The sequence below is a fragment of the Brachyistius frenatus genome, unplaced genomic scaffold (genome assembly GCF_029030835.1).
Source record: "Brachyistius frenatus isolate BFR_SWC_R1_liver_20210118 unplaced genomic scaffold, ASM2903083v1 Contig_125, whole genome shotgun sequence".
NCBI lineage: Eukaryota > Metazoa > Chordata > Actinopteri > Embiotocidae > Brachyistius > Brachyistius frenatus.
Genome location: NW_027210724.1, coordinates 1,061,087 through 1,080,260, shown reverse-complemented (window position 1 = coordinate 1,080,260; position 19,174 = coordinate 1,061,087). Strand labels below are relative to the sequence as shown.

Sequence of the window (19,174 nt, the reverse complement as noted above, 5' to 3'; positions counted from 1 at the left end):
TCACGAAAGGTGTTAAATGTCCATCATTTCTTAATTTACAAACAAAAACCCATTTTCAAACCATCAATCTACTGCTGCTAATAAATACTTACATTGCTTCCAAACAACTCCAGGACAAACGTGGACACGCTGCCATTGATTCCTATCAGTATGTTGACACTGGTTAGAACCACATAGGCTGTGCTGGGGATCTTAAAGAAGAAGGAGGCTGGGTACATCAGCGGGGTGATCGACCACCTGGAAGAAGACACAAACAGGATTTTAGAGAGAGATTCAAGTTAGATAAAAACAAAACATGAAGACTGGAGGGGCCCAACAAAGCGAGTGTTTACCCGTAGAGCAGCAGCAGCAGGGCCAGCACCGGCAGATTGGTGGAGGAGACATAGGCGTCTTGTTGGAAACACACAAAGATAATGATCACCAGCGTGGCCGGAACGATGTAATTACACTGCAAGAGAGGGAGAGAAACAGGCTTCTGTAAGTTTCTATCGCGCCACATTTTCAATCGATATTACAATTTGGAATATTTTGACCTTTTCTTGCACTGGAGCGGAGCCAGCTGTGCAGAAGGTCCAGCAAAAGTCCAATGTCTTACCATATCCCAGACAAAGTTGGCCAGCCAGTAGAGTAAGGGCTGCACTCCACTGATGAACTGCAAGTGTTTGGCCTTGTTCACTCTCTCCTGGATGAGGAAAACCACAAAACTGGCAGGGACGAAGGACATGGCGAAGATTACGCAAATAGACACCAGAACGTCCACCGATGTCGTCATCCTGGGAAAAAGAGAGGACAGCGAAGGAGACAATGAGAGTGAGTCGGGGGTATCTGTGAGTAAACTAAAAAGCAGAGATATACTGAGACTTCGCCGCTTGTGAATTCACCCTCATATTCACTGCTATACTCACAATGCGACCTGCGACAGCTGCTCCTTGGTGAGGTTGAGAGGATGGTTGTGGGCGGTGATGCCAAACCTTGCGGGGTCTTTGCCAGCTGGCAGATTTGCCCGCAGGATACCATTGTTCATAATGTTGAGGAATGAACCGATGCTGTGCCAGCCCTTGTTGTTGAACCAGATCTGTAGGTAACAAGAGGCAGATGTGAGATTTCAGTTTATTTAACATCAGCGGACAAACAGAGCAACCTGGACTAGCAGCTGCCTCGTGACCACTTCATTTTTTTTCCTGAATTCACGGGAGCATTTCAAAAGCACTTCGGTTTTATTATTCTCCTGCAATTTTCATTATTTTTGTGACGGAATTGCTCATCAGTCAACGCCTACATATTTAAAATTAAGTTTCGTCATCAACATTGTCCTCAACAAGAACAAGTTGTTTACAAATGAAGAGCAATATACAGTCTGCGCATGTAATCAATAACAATACGAATATGCCGTAAGAGGTTTGTTATCTGAATGAATTATTATGTGAGCCAGTAACACAGTATGAAGTATGTTGTGTGCATATTGTGGGTTTAACAGTGGCCTTGTTGTGGGAACTTGTGACGTTAACCTCCACAGCCATGTGCCGTTACATAACCGGCGCCTGCACGCGCACTCACTGACCTTGACGTTATTCTTGGTGTCCAATCCTTGAATAAAACTGGAGAGACTGCGAAAGAAACGATCTGCTGACGTTCCCTGGAGGACGGGCGAGGCAGAGAGAAGGAGAGAGAAAGAGTCGGAGAGGGAGAGAGTCTTGTTCAGCTGGGATTATTTACAACACAGAGGTCCTCATGTGTCTTTTTACCCCGACTAACTTTAACCACAGCAGGGTCCTTGAGTAAAAGGCTATGAACCAGTACAGTGCAGTTTATTTGATAACAATGTAATAAAATCTCGTACTCTTTCAAGACGAAAGCGTCTCCTCAGCTGCTCGATTGCATCATCAACATCATCTATTTGGGACAGAAGCTGCGAACTACTGGCACCCAATGAGAATCCACCGTATCTGTTCCAGGAAACAAACATTTGAATGTCAGTGAAGGACTCAGCAGAGCAGAAGAAACACTCGGATCAATAATATTGATACACAAATCAACTAAAGATGCATCCTGACTGATAACGTACCTGAACTCATTGACCCAAATCTTGTTTTTTAGGCTGTAAGAGAGGAAAAATAAATGATTTAGTGCTTAATGCTTCCATGAATGAAAAATAATTCACATTATAGATATAAAGTCGGGGTAATGACAATAAAATGTCAGGTGGGTGTTACCTCTTGCCGATGATCTGAGCGTAGGTTTTAACCAGGTAGTCTGACACATTTCTGCCGGTCAAGTTCTGCAGAGTGTCTTTGTCGCTGATCATCATCTGGAAATAAAACCAGAAAAAATTGTTAATTCATGTATGGTTTTTTTTGCGTTGCTGATTAATATTCAGTATATTGACTTTATTAAAATATTGGATTTATGTTTAGATAGTGTTTGCTGTCCCTAACCTGCGCTGGTGGAAGTCCTCCGGCCCCGGCTGGGCACTCGGGCAGCATTCTCTTGCGTCCTTCGCAGCTGCACTCACAAAGAGGTGAAGGATTCTCCATGGTCCAGTTGCCTTCGTTGAAAATGTCTGCCACACTTTGAGAGACTTCAGGGACCGACCACTCATCCTCAACTGCGTTACAGGAAGTGTCCCTGGAGCATAGAGAGTTTAGATTAAAATCAAAATCTCCATTTTATTCATAAGCCCGGTGCTTTTACTCCACTGTAAATGTATATAGTTTTTATTTTCCAAAATTAACTTTTTTCCTCAAAACTCACATTACGGTGTGTCCTTTCATGCAGTGTGTTCCAAAGCCCGGTTTTTCTGTCAGAGCTCCCAGCAGTCTGTTGATGTGAGGGTCCTCAGGTATGTCGTTACTACAAACAGACACGGAGAAGCCACGGTCATTAACTGTCTTGAAAGGGAGGCTACACGTAAACAAATCATCACAAACAAATACAGTTTGAACACTCACAATTAACCGTTATAAAAATGTAACATTATTATATTCTATTAACATGTTACAAAATTCCTTTAACAGCTGTGCTCAATTCGCTCGTCAGCTTTCGTTCACCACCGAGTTCAAAAATAGGTAGTCAGCATGCAAACTTCAGTGCAGTTAAGTATCTTTTCCATCTTTAATGTGTTGTGGACTTTGTGGATGGAAATAGCATGCTATTTCAAACATGTGCTTTTCTTGACAGGAAAACAGAACGATTCGAGTTCAACTGAAGATTCAAAACTGCTTTGACAGATGGTTACGCTAAGAAGGTAGACAAATCTCTCTCTCTCTCTCTCTCTTTTTTAAAATTTTTTTTTTACAAGAACTAGAGATAAAGGGATGAAAAGGAGGAAAATACTATTTTTGCAGACAGAGGGAAAGATATCTCACCTGATGAAGGTGAACTGTTCTCCATACATTTTGGGATCCAGAGCCAGACTGGGGTATTTTCCAAATGGAGGAACAATCAGGCTGAACACCAGGGCGATGCACACAAACACCGCCGGAAGAACAATCTGAAAAATACCATCATGACAATTCAGTACAACTGACATTCATAAAAACAGACACGCCTCTGAGTTATTACTTTATTGTGAGAAGATTGCATTTGATAGGATAATCTTGAATGATTGATGCAAGGCAAACAGACTTCAATGGCTACCACTGAAGTCTCTGCATTTGAAGTTAACATCTGTGTACCTGAGCAAAGAAGCCTTTCCTGGATCGGCGAGCGTAGAGGAATCGTTTCCAGAGAAGTGCAACAAACTGCTGTCTCTTCAGACTCCAGCCTTTGACCTGGTACGAACCTTTGCCATCTGTTCCACTGAGCCAGTCTGTCTCACGGGATTCTGGATCAGACACCATGATGCACATGAGCAAACTTGCAACACAGTAAATGAGTGTCCTTATTATGTAAAGGTTCTCAGAAACTGTTAGCAATAACTGAATTCATGCAATTGCACAAAGCAACAGATTTCTATGTTTTGTAACACAGGTCTGTTTTCTTGCACTTTTTACTCCCATGAAAATAACTGAGATACGTCTCCTAATTTTCTATGTGATATTTTTGATGAAATAAAACGTTTAGGTGCAAATACAGAGTATAAGCTCCTAGACTGTTTATCTCATTGCACTGCAAGCTGGACAGTGCTGTTCTACCTGGGTCACCTTCGGAGTCGTTGAAGTCAAAGTCGTCCTCGGTGAAGGGTCTCAGGCAGCTCTGGTGGTCTCCAAACGCATGATGACGACGAGTCCTGGTTGGTACGACTCCATCTGAAGCCACGGGAGAAATGTATTAAATCAACTGTGTTTCAAGTCTGCTGTTTTCTTTCACTAGAAAATACATGATAAATCTCACCGGAAAGCTCAACAGAATCCACTCCGCTGTCTTCAGCCACTTTCAGGAAAATCTGCAGAGTTGGAAGACATCAGATTAAAACATTGGCTAAACTGAAAACAGATGGTTACCCAAAGGCCAAATTAGACCAGACATTATCGGTCAGTCAGCTCTTTAGTGCTCCTTACCTCTTCCAGGGTGGTATCAGATATTCCATAACTCGATATTCCCAAGTCAGTGAGTCGGTCATCAAGCTCATGGAAAAGCTCCACAAAGGCTCCATCTTTAGCTGACTGGTAGGGCAAGACATACGTGAGTTCATGGCCGAGATCCTCGACCATGCGAGCCTCTGGGACATGTTTGAAAATCACATTGGAGATGAGGGAGACGTCTGCAGGAAAGAAGGAGCAGATTGAGTGAAAGGTTGGTCGGAAAGGAAGGTAATTATAATTATTTCACGAGCCTCACATGTCTAATTTTACATTTCAGCAGAGATTATGTGACACTGTTTCTCTGTTGCACCGAGCTCTGCTGGTAATGTGGGTTTAATTTAATAAGAAAGCTAGCCAGTTTATCATTGTCAGTTCTTACCAATAGTGGTGGTTTCACTTTCAGGTTCGCTGCCCAGGCCGGCATCCGAGCTGCTTTCTGACACATTGTCCTCCTGAACAAAAGACAAAAGGGTAAACAGCTAAGAAGAAGAACAAATGAAGGAATCATCTATCACTACAAAAAAGGTTTTTCATGGTTGTTCTGCCCTACTTTGAAGAACAAAGGGAATAAAAAAAACGTTAATGTTCTTTTAATAAGAGAACAAAAGAGCTTCTTTATTTGAACTTTTACTTCTCTTTATAACACGTTTAATATTCCTGTTTACCTTCTCTGCTTTCTTGATGTAGGAGACTGTGCTGGCGGAGTTCCTGCAGGACTGAAGTGTCAGGTCATAGTCTCTCTTAACCAGGGTCAGGTAGTAGCCTGTCCCCAGGTGGGTCTTCAGGAAGAGCGAGGAGCCGACGCAGCACAGCTTTCCGTGGGAAATGATGGCGATTCGGTCACCCAGGATGTCGGCCTCATCCATGTGATGAGTGGACAGGATGATGGTGCGGCCTGGAAGAGGGACAAATAACGTCAACTTTAATTTGCTATAAGACTTAATTTGCTTCTACAAAAAACTACAAAAGTGAAATGTATCAAACATAAAAAACAATGAATAAATATCACTTCGAAACTAATAACAGACTTAGTTACCTTGTCTGTATTTGAGCAGCAGGTCCCAGATGCCCCTGCGTGCGTAAGGATCGACACCAGCAGTGGGTTCATCCAGGATCACAACCTTTGAGCCACCAACAAAAGCCAGGGCCACTGACAGCTTCCTCTGCATCCCACCTGAAAAAAACAACAGGAAGAAAAATCAAAAAGATTCACAATGAAAATAAATGCATACAATCCCTATGCATTGTGTGCCTAATATTAACTGTGGAATGAGTGAAAGGTGAAAAACTGACCGGACAGGGTGCTGGTGCGAGACTGTCGTTTGTGAGGCAGTCCGACATCATTCACAATTTGCTCCATTTCGGCCTTCACCTTCTCCTCTGTCAGCCCCTTCAGGCGGGCGTAGAACCAGATGTGTTCTTCCACTGTCAGCCTGGAGCAAACCAACAAATCACAGTTACCACAGCACAGGAGGCTAAAAGTGTGCAAAAGAAATCAGCCCCTGATATCGTATACGTACATGCTGAAAAGTACGTTGTGCTGCGGGCAGACGCCCAGATTCTGGCGGATGGTGCTGAGTTCCTTGCGGATGTCTTTGCCGAGGATGTAGGCGGTACCAGAGGTGGGCGGGAACAGCCCTGTCAGGATTGACCTATCAGAAACACAACATCACAGTCAATCATCAGATCTCAAAATTCCTCACCTAGTCTTTTAGCTCGGTTAAACTGAAGATGATGGTAAATGTGTGTTCACTGTCTTACATAGTTGTGGTCTTGCCAGCTCCGTTGTGGCCGAGGAAGGAGGTGATCTGTCCTTCATAGAATCTCAGCGACAGTCCGTCCACAGCCAGCTTGTTTCCATGACTGTAGACCTTCACCAGATTCTCGATGTAAACACCTGGATCGATGTGGCTCGGCTCCTCCTCGATGCACACAGCTGTGGATAAAATAAAAACAGCAGCATTTTAGCAATAAGCTTTGGTATACAAAAAATATATCCACTTCTTAGAAATGTTCAACATTAGTTTAAATCTGGAAAGACAAACAAGTAATGGTAATGATGATTATAATTTGTACCGTCAGCGTTGCCTTTCTTTGACATAGGGGTGGAGATGTTCTTGTTCTCCTTCTCTCCACACCAGTACGTCTTTGTGAAAGGGAAATACCAAGACCTGGGGATCCCATACTGACCTGTAATACAACAACATTTATTGTAAAATAACTCGTGTTGTCCGTGCGATAACTGACAAATACCACAATTTAAACTCACCGGGGAACACGGCTTCAATGTACCACGTCATTATTCCGTACAAGAAGGCATCAAACAGCATGAGGCAGATAGAGGTGGTCAGGTTGTAACTGTCTCCCTCCAGAGGGCTGGCAAGCAAGTTCGACCACTGGATTCCCACGCCTTGCTCCTCGAACAGGGCAAAGTACTCACAGCCGAAGCCAAAAGCCACGGGAGACAGGAGACTCTGAGAGAGGAAGAAAGGATCCGTAGTTCAGTGGAGAGAAAAGGGAACTCTGGAAACAAAATGTACGAGCACGCATGTGTTTTTTCTCCGTAATTGAACAAATACCAGGGACCTTTTTATATCACTCTTTGACAGTGTAGAGATGAGATTTCTATACAAAGATGTGAGGAACAGTCAACGCAAAATATATTCATGCAAGTATCGATATGATGATTAGTAAGTTTCTTCCACACACCACAACAACTTTTGCTCCGAAGCCCACGTAGTCTTGCCAGGCGACACACAGCACGTAGGGCAGGTAGAGGGTGAAGTATATAATGCCCCCGCAGGCCGCTGCCAAGTTGGCACGCGAGAACAGGGTGCTGATGAGAAAGCACTGCATGATGGTTACGACGCCAAAGGATCCCAGGAAGAGAAACACAACGCCCGGGTCACTGTAAGGCAGGAGGTTGCCCATCTGAGAAAGAGGAAGAAAACGAACAGGATGATATCACTTGTTTTCCCACAACTTAATTACATTTCCAGACATCGTGGAAAAACAGATTCACTATTAAGTTAAATGTTGAGTATAAACATCGGCACTGATCCGTGTGAGTAAGATCACTTGTTTTCTAGAATGTGCAGACATTCCTGCACGATGACTCACTATACACATGTGCGAGTGCGTGTCCGCGGCAACACCGACCTTTAATAACATCACCAGCAGGCTTGCGCTGATCAGCAGCGGGATTAAACTGCTGATGAACCAGCTCAGCCACAGGGTGCCGTTGTTCAGTCCCATGATCCTCATTGTCTCCTTGAGCCGTGCCTCCTTCTCGTAAACGACGCCCTTGATGATGATGGCTACCGAGTACATCCACGCCAAGGTCATGAAAAGAGGCATCGACCGACTCATCACTCGCAGGAAACTGTGATAAATGACATGAAAAGTTAGACACAAATCATCTGCGGTGTCTGTACATGGAAATATTTGTATATTCTTTTCACTTACATATCATCAACATAGCAGGGGTAGGGCATTTGCTGAATGTAGATTCCCGTCCTCTCCTTGGTGCCAGTGACGGCTCTGATGATTCCTTGCTCGATGACGTCCTGGAGGTAAGAAAATCCACCCCAGATGTACCGCAGGTCCTCGAAGGGGTCTGCTCTGGGACCAGGGTCCCAATAACTGCAAAGCAAGATGAAAATCATTAAACATAAAAAAAGAAGACCGTGTGTGTGTGTGTGAACCAATAAAAATTGCTTGGTGGACACAGCAACTTACCCGTCTTTAATCTTGTTCGTCCTCTCCACATTATCAATGTCCATGCGGATTTTGTAGTTCACATTGGATGGCAGGTCGGTACTGTTGCTATGGGTGATGTCGGGAAACACGATTCCGGCCCAGAACTTCTGGTTATCCAGGAGACCCATGGACTTGTTGACCAGTCGTTCCTCATTGGCTACCGGCTCCAGCTTGTCCAGGTTCACACACTGAAGGAGAGGGAGTGGGTTAATTGCAAGTTTTTTTTTATAAGAGTTTGACTGGAAACAAAGGTGCTTTTGCGCAAGTTGTTTTAAGAGTGTCACCCAGTAAAAGAAGGAGATGGAAAAAGAAAACAGGCAAGTCGTGGAGTTTTTAGAGAGAAACATGACATTTTTCCACAAGAGTTGAAAGTCTGTGATCAAACCTTTACTGGCTTAATGGTAGTACAAATTGTTCTGTTAAAGGGCTGATTAAAATGTTAATGGGGTGACTGCAATTGTTTATTTTGAATCTGCCAGGGTTTACAGAGTCATTGGACTGCAGCCCATTTTGAGTGATAGCTCCCCAACAGCTCCATATATGAAAACTAATGAACTCTTGGCCACAGAGAAATTCCTGCTCAAACCATTACATGGTTTTTCACAATTATTGTTATTCAGAATTGGATAACAACTGTGCCCTATGTAGACACTGAGTAACTGCACAAGGCTTGTTTAGCTGAGTTGTTGGGACCTTCTACAGATTAGCCTCTCACATATTTAGATGACATAAACGGACTTGTACCTCATCCCCTCATACCAAGTCCGTGATACTCCACTCAGAAGGCATAAAAAAACCACCGCATCAGCAGTCTTAAGACCACATGCCTGACAGATTTTATGGTGGCGTAAGGCCTTCGCATACCTTTTGGTGTGAAAGAAAATCAGTTTACACAGATTATATGATCCTCTTAAAGTCAGTAGGTCAGTGGATTGTTAAACATCAAAGAAATGTCCCTGTCTTAATATTTGTGTGACATGGAATTGTAATTGAGCAAAACCTTTAACGTTAGAAGATATCACTTCATAACCAACTTTCATTTCTGAACCATGATCTTTATTTTATGCAGAAATTCCCTGACGGAGATACGTAAAACAACAATTTCAGAGGTCAAAAACATTAATAAACATTTGGCAGCGAGTTCAGGGGTGTGTGCTTGTGGCTGAGGTTTGGTTCTGGCATACTGACCAAGTTAGCAGGATTCAATTTGATAAAGGAAGGAAGAGGAAAGAACATTTGATTTCAAGGGTTTTAATAGCTGCACCGATGCATTTCAAAATGCATTAAGAAACACCAGAAGAAAGGCTACGGCAACATTTTATAATCCAGTGACCTAAATGGGCAATTAGCATTTAACCTACTACCCCACTTGTTTTGTTCTGGATCTCCTCTTGAGATAGAAGCCAAAAGCTCTTCTACAGACAACTTAAGAACTGTATGATTACGAGTCTATTGGCTATGTCCTTGACAACATGACTACACGGTAATATAATTTGTCTGCATATACAGCTTGAGACTCCTGTGAAAATATCCCAACATGCTACACATTCCTCGTTGTTCCAAACACTTCATTGATTTTTACTGCTTTGTTTATGATGTCTTTTTAGTGATGCACCTACATATTTTATGAACACACTAACCTCCATGAAGCGGGAGATGGTCTGTATGGCCTGGTCGGTTTCGTTGAAGACTTCTCTCCACGTGTACGCTGACCCGGCGGGTCTTTGGTCCTTGGAGACCTTGGATAGGAAGTTTGCGACGTCTCCCACGCGCCACTCAGTCCCACTGAGCTGGGTGTGGAGGAAGGCAGCGCTGGCATTATTCTGCAACAGGGTCTGAAAAAAAGGTGGTTTACAATGTTTATTACAAAAAAAAAAAAAATCAATGTAGCACAGCCTGTGATGACAAAGATAACCTAAAATATTAAAGAGGCTTCAAATAAACAAAACATCCAGCCTTTACAAATGGGTCCGAGATCATTTCTGACTTGAAAATCCTTATTAACCTTTTCACTCTTGTGCACTGAAATGTAAGTCAGCCAACAGCAAAAAAAAAACCAACAACAACTGTTGAATAATCCCTATGCCTTTAGGCTTGATTGATTTATGACCTTTTTTCGTGTTGTGGTCTGCATGTGTGTTTGTTTATATCTCTTAGTGTGGCTTGTGACCTATTCTAATATTAGAATTCTACAGCCCTACTTTTCACCACTAGGTGGAGGTGGTGCTTATGCAGTTTACATCAGAAAGGAGAAGTTGGAGCAAATAGTCTGAAAAAAAAAAAAGAAGTCTAACCAAGATCAGCCATGTTAGGAAATAGATGCCTTCTGCTGGGGACGTTTTTTTTAAGATCATGACAAAAAATGTCTGATTCCAGCTGAGCAAGGAGTCCTGTGTGCAAGATAACCAACACTTTGTATGCTCGTCCCAGCTTCAGTCAGAACCACCCATGGGTTTAATGAGGCCATGTCTTGTTTTGCTTTATGTTTTCAGATGGCTGCCAGGTCCACATTGTAATACCCATAACCCAAATTATCTGTCTGTATATTAGTCTGTGATTTTTGTCCCTCTCATGTTTAGCTGAAAAAACACAAAGTTGTATAAAAAAAACAAACTCGTTTTTCTTTGCCTTCATGGTCTTTCTCCACAGCTACAAGTACTTTCATCAACCTGAGAAACACTACCGAAGGGAATAAACTCTCTTTGTAACAGTCGGGGTTACATCAGTTATATAATCACACTTCAGTTGCAGAGATCTCCTCATGTAAACCTCTCATGTAAACAGGAAGAAGACTGTGGACACAGATCTGATGTCTGTACAAGAATAATATCAGTGCACCTACTCACCCTGACCATGTCCATTTCCTCGCTATTGTCCATGAAGTTCCAAAGTTTGGGCCTCATTTCCTCCCACATGCCTCCGAGATCCCTCAACACACCCAGCTCCTGGAAGGTCTTATTAACCTGGAAAACACACAAACGATCGGTGTCATTCAACGCTTCATTCATGATTCTGATGGGGATTTTAGACAAAAGGGAGCCTATTGCACCTCATGGATGATCCTCTGTGTTGCCGGAGTATCAGGGGTGTACAGGATCTTCCCCATGAGAAGAGGTTTCAGAGCTCGCCAGATCATCCTGGAGATGGGGCTGGACTCCAGGCTCTTCATCATGTTGTTACAATAGGGAGCTACAAAACAAACACAGAGACATTTTGAGTCTTGAGCCTTGTCTGTCTCCTCAAGAGAATGAATGCTGTTGTTGTGTCACTTACTGGAAGAGTTGTCGTAAGTAGAATGAGGTTCATTGTCGCTATCGTTGCCGTGGTTTCCAAACAGCGCCTTATAGTTATTGTCTTCGTACCAGTTGAGAGACTTGATTTTGAGGCCGCCTCCCTCGGGGTGCCCGCAGACGATACGTGACACGGCCTGATACATCTGGTTTGGAGACCCTGTGGCATTCACAGTTAGATACAGGATTTCCTTTCGCATATCCTTCCAACTCTTCATATTGGCAAGCTGTAGGGAGAGACATACATGGAGATGTTACCACGGTGATGATTGGCAGTGAGTTGACAGTTATGGGATCCAAATCAACCCAACTTCCAGACCTCAAAGCTGGGGTTGTTTTTTAACAAAACAAAACAAACAAAAAAACAACAGGATTGGTCACACACACATACAGATGTGGATGTTATTGTCGCTTTAGAAAGCACATTTTAGATGATTAAAGATTACACAATTACACGTTCAGATCATTGACACTCTCGAACCTGGATATGTGGCTGGAGACAACTTTTACTGTCATGCTCTAAGCTGATTTAAAGTACAATAAGTAGATGTATTTGTTAACGAAGAAGAACTCTGAATGAAAAAAAAAAGGATTTTAGTTTGGTAATTACATAGATCCACTCCTGTGAAATCCATCCTAAATTACATCAGCTTCCAGCAACAGAACGAGGTCTCTCTGTACTGTTCATGAGTTTGACTTTAATGTACTGTATTTCTTATCTGCTCCAAGTATCACCATGTATGTGCTCAAACTTGCTGTTCCTCCCCCGGGGAATCTCATGTGTCTCATTTATTGTAACTCAGAACTGAAAATGATATGTCTACATCCACATTTGAAAGGCTATCATTTGTCAAAACAGAAGCAGCTTCTATAAACCCTGTTTATGTGTGTGTGTGTGTGTGTGTGTGTGTGTGTGTGTGTGTGTGTGTGTGTGTGTGTGTGTGTGTGTGTGTGTGTGTGTGTGTGTGTGTGTGTGTGTGTGTGTGTGTGTGTGTGTGTGTGTGTGTGTGTGTGTGTGTGTGTGTGTGTGACGCAGTGGGTTTGAAGATATTAAAGGTTACCATCTGCACTATGAGAAGTACTTTAAACATGGAAGTCTGGAGTGTTGCACTGAAGGGTGGAGACACTTAGCACTTTGCCTTCTGCCTGACAAAGATAAATTTAACTGCTGTTCCCAGTCCTCTCATTCTTCCTCTGTGTGTGTGTGCTGGCATCAGTGTGGAGAGGAGGGGGGAGGAGTGTGTGTGTGTGTGTGGGGGGGGGGTGGCATTTCAATCTAGAGGAAAGGTCATATCACATAAAATATGTAATTTGGGGTGTTTTCTTACATACAAATATCACCATGATGATCTCTGTTCATTAAAGTTCTGTATTCATTGGTGTTAATTAGTTTACATTTCCACCAAATGCGTCTGTTTCCTTTTCAAACAATAGGAAAATAATTTGTCAGTTACAACAACACCCAATACATATGTACAGTCTTTTTTTGATGATTTTTTTTTTTTTTTATGAAATTTGACATTTCCTTGACTTTGGCACAAATTGCAAAATTCTGTGGCTGTTGTCATCACGATGACAAAAAGCTTATCGTTTTTGTAACATTCTTGAGATGTTGTGATATCTTTTTCACAGTCATGTGCACTGTTACATCAGGCTGAAGTAAGCAGAGTTCATTGTGGTTCACACAGAGGTTACTATCAGTCAAGACACAAGTCTGCACAAGTTCCCATGTTAATGTATCAGAACTGGTCAACTACACATGCAATTATGTCACCAACTCGTGACAGGGAAAGAATGAGAAGAGGGGTTTATGCTTGACGTGCAAGTAAAACAAAAAAAGCGTCTGAGAAGTCTGAAGCAGAGGGAGGTACTTAAGCTTAGAGGAAGCTGTGGCTCTGTGCATATGAAGGATAAAGTCCTCTTGAGGAAGTCACACTTTTATCCTGATAAAATGAGGTGTAAATGGAGGTCAGATGACTAAAATGAGAAAGAAAGAAAGAAAGAAAGAAAGAAAGAAAGAAAGAAAGAAAGAAAGAAAGAAAGAAAGAAAGAAAGAAAGAAAGAAAGAAAGAAAGAAAGAAAGAAAAAGAGGAAGGAAGAAAACTGCAGTGAAGCAGGAGCTGGAAATTAGCACAAAAGCAGTGAGCAGTGCGAGAACAAAGAGAGGTTACTATCGGTCGTTCTCCTCACAGGCAAACCTCTGCAGGCTCCACAAGTAGAGCCCTATTATAACTCACTGACATAAAAACACGCATGCTTACACACAGACAGATACAGGCGAGATGAAGCGCGAACACGCAGAAGATCCTGACGCTCCATGCAGGGCTCTTTCGGAACAAATAACATTGCTTTCTTTGTCGTCTGTGTAATTTCAAATCAAGTTGTCTCGTTCACAGTACGTAACTCTTGTTCTGCCCTTATTTTACCTGTCCAAAAACAAATATATCACGCTGTTTTCAAACAAAGAGAAAGTGAGACTGAGAGAGCTGTCTCAGTTCACAGATGCTCCCAGAGATCACTCTGTATGCGATTACTTTGCAGCTGAGCCTGTAGCCACATCAAACTCTCACATGTTTCCAGCTCTTGGTGTGATAATCTGTGTGTGCCTGTGTTGTATGGATCTAGGTCTTAGTGTAGGTGTTTTTTTTGTCTGGCTGTCAGTGTGCATTTAAAGGTCTCAGGCTGGATGTGTGTGTGTGTGTGTGTGTGTGTGTGTGTGTGTGTGTGTGTGTGTGTGTGTGTGTGTGTGTGTGTGTGTGTGTGTGTGTGTGTGTGTGTGTGTGTGTGTGTGTGTAAATGTCTGTCTTCTCCTCTTTATTGCCAGAGGCTACAGTAGCTGCACAAACAGAGCAATGACTGGCAGAACTCTCAAGCTCCAATTTTCCCTGTACTGGTGTCAAATGTTTAAACACACAAAATCTAATGTCCTGTAGAGTATTTTCTTTTGTACCCCTGTGTGTGTGTGCCTGTTTGCATGCAACTCTGCCAGCCAAAAACTTGTATGTAGGTCTGTGAGTATTTGCCTGTGCTGAAAAAGCTTTTTTGTGATCGAGAAAATGTGTTATTTCCCAAGTGGGATAATGTCCATGTTAACTTGGGTGACTGGGTGAGTAATACAAATGCACATATGAGTGTAGGCACACAGACAGAGACACATGCACACAAACGCACACACACACACACACACACACACACACACACACACACACACACACACACACACACACACACACACACACACACACACACACACACACACAGCAGAGGAGGATCGTCCCAGAGTAACCTCACAGCCGAGCCTGTGTGAGGTTACTAAAGTTCAAGTTTATGCTCAAGCAGACAGCCTTTGAAAACCAGGACAGCTCAGAGGCAAATCATAAATTAATTAAAGACGAAATTACGCACATACCTACATTTACATAAGTTTGTGACCTGAATATTCCAAAACTTAAGAGTAGAAGTAGTTTCAGGGCAAACAATACAAAAAAAGGACGTATAAATGTCACTAATGTTTCCAGGAAGCATATTGATTAAATTAAAGATGATTTTTTTTTTCAAAACAGTAAGCATTTGTCAGGCTTGTCAGGTAGAGAAATTGATTACCTCTTTTTTCATATTTACCACCCATCATAATGAGGGCTTCAGTATACGTTGAAATATTTTAAGAGCGACTTGGATTCCAGATTATTAGCGTTCAAATCCCTTGAGCTAAAAAAATAATCAATTTAGAAACAGAGAAAATTGTTTAAATTGGTGAAAGATATTCTATTGGTACTACCTGCCATATTCTGACAATATTATATTTATATTCTGACAGTATTTAGGTTTTTGCAAGGACCATGTTTTTCATAATTTTCCATTTAGCTATGAGATGCTGGTTGATAATCATTCTGAAAACACATTAAGGCCGCAGTTCTTTTTGCCTTCCAAAAGTGATAAACCCTGGATTGAAACACAGGCTGCAGACGATTACTGGTTAGGAAACAGAGGTTACATGAGTGCACTTCTCCATTCTGTCAGCCGCATTCTTCATTCATCCGCCACTTGAGCAAAACCAATTTAATCTGCTTCAAACAAAATAACACAAACCGAAGAAGAATGATTTTTGTTAGCAACAAAATAAGTGAATATGCCGCTGTGTGTTAGCATGGCACACCTGAAGAATCAGTAGCCTAAATTAAACAAAATCTCCAGACATGTATTAAAGATCAACAAAGACAGGAAACCCTGGAGGAAGTTGGGCAAGAATGATTCAGGCCAACGGACTTCTGTTTTTTTTATATTCTACATGAGTTCATGTTTGGTAATCATTTCCCTCTCACACAGTACCAGGCAGAAAAAAATAACTTGATATGGTGGAGAGGGGATACAATGATTGCTGAGGGTTGCAACATTCGTGGTTGGGAACAAAAAGAAAGACCAGTTCACTGATGTACTTACAGCTGCTTAGATGGTAAACATGCACACACACACACACACACAAGCACATGCACACGCACAGCTGGGTTTTTATGTTTTGCTAACTCAGCAGAGCAGGAACCTGAGAGAAAGGGGCTGTGCTGTGTGTTGTGTGTGTGTGTGTGTGTGTGTGTGTGTGTGTGTGTGTGTGTGTGTGTGTGTGTGTGTGTGTGTGTGTGTGTGTGTGTGTGTGTGTGTGTGTGTGTGTGTGTGTGTGAGATCCTATACTGTTTAAAACTTGTTTACGTTTATGTGAGACAGTGAAGACAGTGCAGATGGTTGCTATGCTACAACCTACAAGACCATTTCACACACCCTGTTTATTTTTATAGAAGTTCCAGAAAGTTAGATTTATTGCAGATTTAGCCTGTAATTTTGTATCTGTCATCTTTCCACAGAAACCTAATCTGACCTTTAAGCTACGGAACAAAGATAAAAAGCTTCAGTTAAAGTTACTGAATGTTAGGAAACACACACATAAACATATATCAGCTGGGCTCAGAGCCGGTGTGCACATACAAGTGTTAATATTGTCAACATGTGTCTGACCCTAACTGAACCAACTTACATGATGACTGCATGTGAGCTCTAAATACAGTAAATGCAATCGCTTCAGCGAGACCTGATTCTCGGTAAGAATTGATTTTATTCACAAACAGGATGACTGAGGACTGAACTTTGAAAACAAACATTTCAGAAGTCCTGTTTGTACATGTGTGTGGGCTGTGTTCTCTGTATATGTGCGTTGGTTTATTTACCTCCACGGCCAGCGCTCCCAGGCTCTCCAGAAGATTGTCGGTTGCAGCTGAGACTTCTTGAACGACTTTGGGGTCCGACCTCACATCCCTCTGTTGGACAGAAGAGGCCATCATTAAAATGTTGTAGAGATTTTGAAGTTTGTGTGAACCATTTCTGAGACGTTTCTTCCTCTTATGCTGCATGATGTGAATATAAAGGCCAGGAAAAGTCTCTTTACACAGGCAGAGAAGGATTGAAGGAAAAGAAAAATGTGGTGGGGAGAGAAAAAAGGGGAGTTCAAAGGTGCGGGGAGCCGAGAAGGTACGACAGGTCAGGGTGACTCTGACTCTCTATGTTCCTGTCTGTCAAACTGCTGTGTGGGTACGTGTGTTCATATCTATCACATTGAGTTATCAGCTGCTGGAATGTCTGTCGTTTGATAAAGTGCAGGAGTTGGTGAAGACAGAAGAGCCGTCTGGGAAGAAGAGAAAGATCCAGCTTTCTAGTATATTCTCTCTCTCTCTCGACTTTATGTATTTCTAAAACGGTGATCATTTTAGAGACATTCTTTATCTCTCTTCCTTTGTCTGTTCCTTGCTTACAGACAGACGAAAGTTTAGTGATGTTTTGTTCACCTCTTGCTACCTTTACCATCGTAACTCACATTAAGGTCACGGATTTTATGGGAAAGGGCAGAAAGGGTTGTTTGGGAACACACAGGCAGAGGAGAGGTAACGCTGAGCGGGGAAGGAGGAGGGGGAGGAAAGAAAACAAGGAAGAACAGAAAACATGTTGTCGTAAGCAGAAAAGTTGAGGAATCAAGAGATTTACTTGAACTGGATAAATATTTGGTCTAACGTTGATTGTAATTCCCTGCTAGAGCAACAAAAAAGTTATTTGTTCAACAGCTAAATGCACACACCATATTTTCACAACAGTTTTAATCATGTTGCTTTGGTCATTATTCATGTCGATACTGAGAACAGTTTACATTTTAGTTGTCTAGTTGCTCATGTCTCTGTAGTGAAGCTCTATCTAGCAGTGAAGTGTGCCAAAACTATACAAATAAATATGAATTTTTAATTTGGTGATGTTAAAACTGAGGTCCACCATAAAACTACAGCTGGAGGAGCCATCGGTAAACTCACCCGAATGGGTTTTAGGAAGTCCAAGTTGGACAGGAAGTGGTTCTGGGCATTGTTCAGCCAATCACTGGAGGACTTGCAGATGATTTCTTGAGTCATATGTGACACATTGCGGTCAGCAATGTGGACAAACTCCTCCAGGGGTGTCGTGTTGCAGAGGTCTCTGAGATGGAAGCCAAAACCTTTTGTCAGCACCTAAACAGAGGAAAAAAAAAAAAAAAAAAAAAAACCAGGATTCAGGTAGTGTACAGAAAATATCAAAAGCACTCATGTGTTAGATATTTTAAGAGGTCAGAGGAGAGAGAAAACGTTTGTCTTGTTTAGTTTGATTCAAATGTTAATGTTACAATATACAAAATATTTTCAACTTAAACATTTTATTTTGAAACATAAGAGGCAAGAGTGCTTCCAGTAAATATTTAAAACCAATACAGTAAGTCATTTTTATTTCATAAAGACAAGTCAACAAAGTAGGTCCAAATTACAGAGGATTACTTTGATACAGTGTTTGGAATGGAAAATGCATCAATATGTGGTGAGTAACAAGACTTTGTGTTTGAACACAGTCCCTACTTGTTCTTGACTCTTTTGAGATTGCTAAATCTGAGACCAAAAAAAGATACATTCCTAGAAGATGACAATGAGAACACAACAACGATATTCTGCGAAGGACATCTCGAGACAGGACGAGCATTGTATTGCAACTGAAACTATTCCAAGACACTTTATTTTTTTAAGAACAAAACTCATCTTTGTCATTTCCAAAAATCTCCTTTTCCCGCCTTTTAAAAAGAAATGGTGTAAAATATGTTTTGGAAAAGGAAGCACAGCTGCGTCTGCGAAGGCCGAGTAACAAGATGTCCTTTTCTGGTACATCAGGGTGTTCAAGGACTGGACTGGGGCTGTTTTTCTCTCAGAGACAAGATGTGTGTGTGTGTGTGTGTGTGTGTGTGTGTGTGTGTGTGTGTGTGTGTGTGTGTGTGTGTGTGTGTGTGTGTGTGTGTGTGTGTGTGTGTGTGTGTGTGTGTGTGTGTGTGTGTGTGAGGGGAGCTCACTGACTTGGTCTTCTAAATGTCCTTGACCATCCTGTGTTATGCCATCATGTCATACATAGTGTATAAACACACACTCACACACCCACACACACACACACACACACACACACACACAGTCCCAACTGATAATCTTTTCATTGGAAAAACAAAACATCAGAGCTTACAGCAGTCAGTTTGGAGGATTGGGAATCAGACTAATCATCAGA

At 42.1% G+C, this 19,174-nt stretch overlaps 1 protein-coding gene across 4 annotated transcripts in view; it reads right to left on the bottom strand.

Moving 5' to 3' along the window:
• LOC138629990 (phospholipid-transporting ATPase ABCA1-like) overlaps positions 1-19,174 on the bottom strand; it is a 37,283-nt gene that overhangs the window by 5,265 nt on the left and 12,844 nt on the right. For 3 of the 4 annotated variants that reach the window (XM_069714055.1, XM_069714058.1, XM_069714057.1), the window contains exons 7-39: positions 17,917-18,108; positions 16,789-16,878; positions 11,556-11,799; positions 11,332-11,471; positions 11,129-11,245; positions 9,923-10,117; positions 8,262-8,470; positions 7,989-8,165; positions 7,683-7,905; positions 7,233-7,454; positions 6,793-6,997; positions 6,600-6,713; positions 6,285-6,459; positions 6,044-6,175; positions 5,817-5,956; positions 5,560-5,697; positions 5,189-5,418; positions 4,903-4,975; positions 4,500-4,702; positions 4,333-4,384; positions 4,134-4,247; positions 3,675-3,823; positions 3,366-3,490; positions 2,752-2,850; positions 2,436-2,625; positions 2,214-2,308; positions 2,066-2,098; positions 1,841-1,946; positions 1,562-1,636; positions 906-1,075; positions 596-773; positions 333-448; positions 93-237 (exon numbers count right to left, since the gene is read on the bottom strand). In XM_069714055.1, coding sequence (XP_069570156.1) covers positions 93-237; positions 333-448; positions 596-773; positions 906-1,075; positions 1,562-1,636; positions 1,841-1,946; positions 2,066-2,098; positions 2,214-2,308; positions 2,436-2,625; positions 2,752-2,850; positions 3,366-3,490; positions 3,675-3,823; positions 4,134-4,247; positions 4,333-4,384; positions 4,500-4,702; positions 4,903-4,975; positions 5,189-5,418; positions 5,560-5,697; positions 5,817-5,956; positions 6,044-6,175; positions 6,285-6,459; positions 6,600-6,713; positions 6,793-6,997; positions 7,233-7,454; positions 7,683-7,905; positions 7,989-8,165; positions 8,262-8,470; positions 9,923-10,117; positions 11,129-11,245; positions 11,332-11,471; positions 11,556-11,799; positions 16,789-16,878; positions 17,917-18,108 — 4,866 coding nt within the window. The remainder of the gene's footprint in view (positions 1-92; positions 238-332; positions 449-595; positions 774-905; positions 1,076-1,561; positions 1,637-1,840; positions 1,947-2,065; positions 2,099-2,213; positions 2,309-2,435; positions 2,626-2,751; positions 2,851-3,365; positions 3,491-3,674; positions 3,824-4,133; positions 4,248-4,332; positions 4,385-4,499; positions 4,703-4,902; positions 4,976-5,188; positions 5,419-5,559; positions 5,698-5,816; positions 5,957-6,043; positions 6,176-6,284; positions 6,460-6,599; positions 6,714-6,792; positions 6,998-7,232; positions 7,455-7,682; positions 7,906-7,988; positions 8,166-8,261; positions 8,471-9,922; positions 10,118-11,128; positions 11,246-11,331; positions 11,472-11,555; positions 11,800-16,788; positions 16,879-17,916; positions 18,109-19,174) is intronic. The other variant, XM_069714059.1, reaches the window with a different exon arrangement.